The sequence below is a fragment of the Pseudoliparis swirei genome, chromosome 24, assembly GCF_029220125.1.
Source record: "Pseudoliparis swirei isolate HS2019 ecotype Mariana Trench chromosome 24, NWPU_hadal_v1, whole genome shotgun sequence".
Classification (NCBI taxonomy): Eukaryota; Metazoa; Chordata; class Actinopteri; order Perciformes; family Liparidae; genus Pseudoliparis; species Pseudoliparis swirei.
In genome coordinates this window covers 1,563,048-1,565,772 of record NC_079411.1, presented here as the reverse complement: position 1 = coordinate 1,565,772, position 2,725 = coordinate 1,563,048, and the positions used below count along the sequence as shown (strand labels likewise).

The window sequence follows — 2,725 nt, the reverse complement described above, 5'->3', positions numbered from 1 at the left end:
GCAGGCGGAGGACGGAGAGGAGCGCTGCGTCTGCGAGCCGGGATTCACCGGGGAGAGCTGTGACATAGGTGAGGGGCGACCTGCCAATCACCCGGTAGCCCCGCCCCTAAAGCGCCCCCTGATAGTCTGTGTGACTCTATACAACCATCATGTACTAAATGATGACATCATGCTGTATAGAAGAAGACTTGAAGACTGAGACATGAACTCATGTTTACAATGTTTACTGAGGGAATACATCAAGAGAAGTAGAGTCACTATATATACTTATATACAACCAGAGGAGCCCCCTGGTGGTCAGGAGAGAGAATGCAGCTTTAACACATGAAGCATAGACTTCTATACAACCAGAGGAGCCCCCTGGTGGTCAGGAGAGAGAATGCAGCTTCAACACATGAAGCATAGACTTCTATACAACCAGAGGAGTCGCCCCCTGGTGGTCAGTAGAGAGAATGCAGCTTCAACACATGAAGCATAGACTTCTATACAACCAGAGGAGCCCCCTGGTGGTCAGTAGAGAGAATGCAGCTTTAACACATGAAGCATAGACTTCTATACAACCAGAGGAGTCGCCCCCTGGTGGTCAGGAGAGAGAATGCAGCTTTAACACATGCAGCATAGACTAAATCCGCCCCCCCCCCCCCCCCCGTCCACAGAGTCCCCGTGTCTCGGTGAGCCGGTGAGAGACGTCCACCGCGTGCAGCGCGGTGTCGTCCTCTGCCAGACGTCCAAGCCGTTCTCGTGGGTTGAATGTCGCGGTCGGTGCCGGGCGCTCGCCGAGCCGGACGCCGCCGCCGCCGCTTCCTGCTGCGCTCCCCTGAGGGTCCGGCGCCGGCGGCTCTCGTTCGAATGCGACGACGGGACCTCGTTCACGCAGGATGTGGAGAAGCCTGTGGAGTGTGGCTGCAAGGAGTGTGTGTAGCGCTGAGGATGTAACGCACACACACACACACACACACCAAGATAGAGAGGCACACACACACTGGAGGGATTCGCTCACTGAGAAACGGACATTTCGGTGTTTTTTCAGTAACACAAGACAGAAACCTGGAAACATAAAGTCAACGAAGCCGACCTCCTCTTCTTCCTCCTCCTCCTCTTCCTCCTCCTCCTCTTCCTCCTCCCGCTGCAGGAGGACCTGCGCTGGTGAAATATAATCTCTGTTCAACGACTGCTGCAGACACGACTTTGGGTTTGATCTTTAAGCTTTGAGAGGTTAAGCCCCGCCCCTTCCGATGTATCGGAATTTTTAAAATCATTTTTGAGTTGTGCACATTATTTCGTGACGTTTGTCAATTTTAAAAAATCATTCTGCACGTCTGTAAATGTAGTCGTGTGAAACCATCGTGTGTGTGTGTTTGTACTTGTATCCTTGTGGGGACCAGTGGTTTTAGACTTGTCTAATTCATAACTTTACTTTTATTACTGATATAATACTAGTACATATTCTCAGAGTAAAGGTTTGGCATATGTATCAGATATTAAAACATTTAGGATAATACTGCCCGGTTTGGCTGCGATGGTTCGGGGCCAAGGAACGTATTAGGGTCCTCACAAGTATAGAAGTACAGGGTTGTGTGTGTGTGTATTTGCACGTGTATCCTTGTGGGGACCAGTGTTTTTAGACTTACTTTAATTACTGATATAATATTAGTATCTGGCCTCAGAGCAAAGTGTTGAGATATTAAACGATTTAAGATCAACCAGGAACGTATTGGGGTCCTCACAAGTACAGAAGTACAGGGTTGTGTGTTTATAATGAAATGTTATTTATATGTGAAACAAAACAGTGACATTTCGTTTTAACACGTTTTAATTGTTGTTTTTAACCTTTTGAGTTAAATGTGTGTCGTATGAATCAGATTCAAACTAATGTAGCTTTTATTATTATTATTATTATGAACAAACACATCTAACAGTAACTAACAGATTGTAATATATATATTCTGAGCCTCTTTTTATTTCCTCATTTTTATTATATAGTATTTTTTTAAGTTGAAGATGTCGTGTTGTTTTAATAAGTTAATATTAATAATCCATAACGTCTTGTTCGTGATTCTTCTTCTATTTATTTAAATAAAACAGTTTCTGCTTAATCGGTTTCTTTCCTTCCTCCTCGACTCCTTGTTGTTGTTGTTGTTGACGACCTTTGACCTCTTTGCGTCACGGCTGTCGAGCACCCAGGATGAGTCGATGGCAGCTCATGGAGAGATGAGAGGAGCACGAGGGAGAGAGAGAGAGGAAGAGAGGAGGAGGACGGAGGAGAGAGAGAGGGAGAGGAGGAGAACGGAGTAGAGGGAGAGGAAGAGAGGAGGAGAATGGAGGAGAGAGAGAGGAAGAGAGGAGGAGAACGGAGTAGAGAGAGAGAGAGAGGAGGAGAACGGAGGAGAGAGAGAGGAAGAGAGGAGGAGAACGGAGGAGAGAGAGAGGAAGAGAGGAGAGGAGGAGAGAGGGAGAGAAAGAAGTAGGAGACAGTAAAGATGGAGGACAAAGTAAGGAACGATGGAGGAGAGAGGAAGAGGGATGTCCTGGTGGGGGGAGAGAGGGGGGGGAGGGGCCTCTGAGACTGAAGCCGTTTCATGAAACAGTGATTTATGCGTCCCCCCGTAACCATAAAACATAAAATATACCCCATCGGCTTTGACAGCCCCCCCTACAGCCCCTCCCCCCTAAAGCACCTCCCCTCCCCCTCCCCTTTAAAGAGAATCAAATCATAGCAGCACCT

At 47.4% G+C, this 2,725-nt stretch overlaps 1 protein-coding gene across 1 annotated transcript in view; it reads left to right on the top strand.

Moving 5' to 3' along the window:
- Nucleotides 1-2,096, top strand: part of slit1b (slit homolog 1b (Drosophila)) — a 37,274-nt gene extending 35,178 nt beyond the window's left edge. The window contains exons 37-38 of the mRNA XM_056408664.1: nucleotides 1-68; nucleotides 657-2,096. The exon at nucleotides 1-68 is cut by the window's left edge and continues 147 nt beyond it. Of these exons, the coding sequence (XP_056264639.1) occupies nucleotides 1-68; nucleotides 657-922 (334 nt within the window). The 3' untranslated portion in view covers nucleotides 923-2,096. The remainder of the gene's footprint in view (nucleotides 69-656) is intronic.
- The last annotated feature ends 629 nt before the right edge of the window (nucleotides 2,097-2,725 follow it).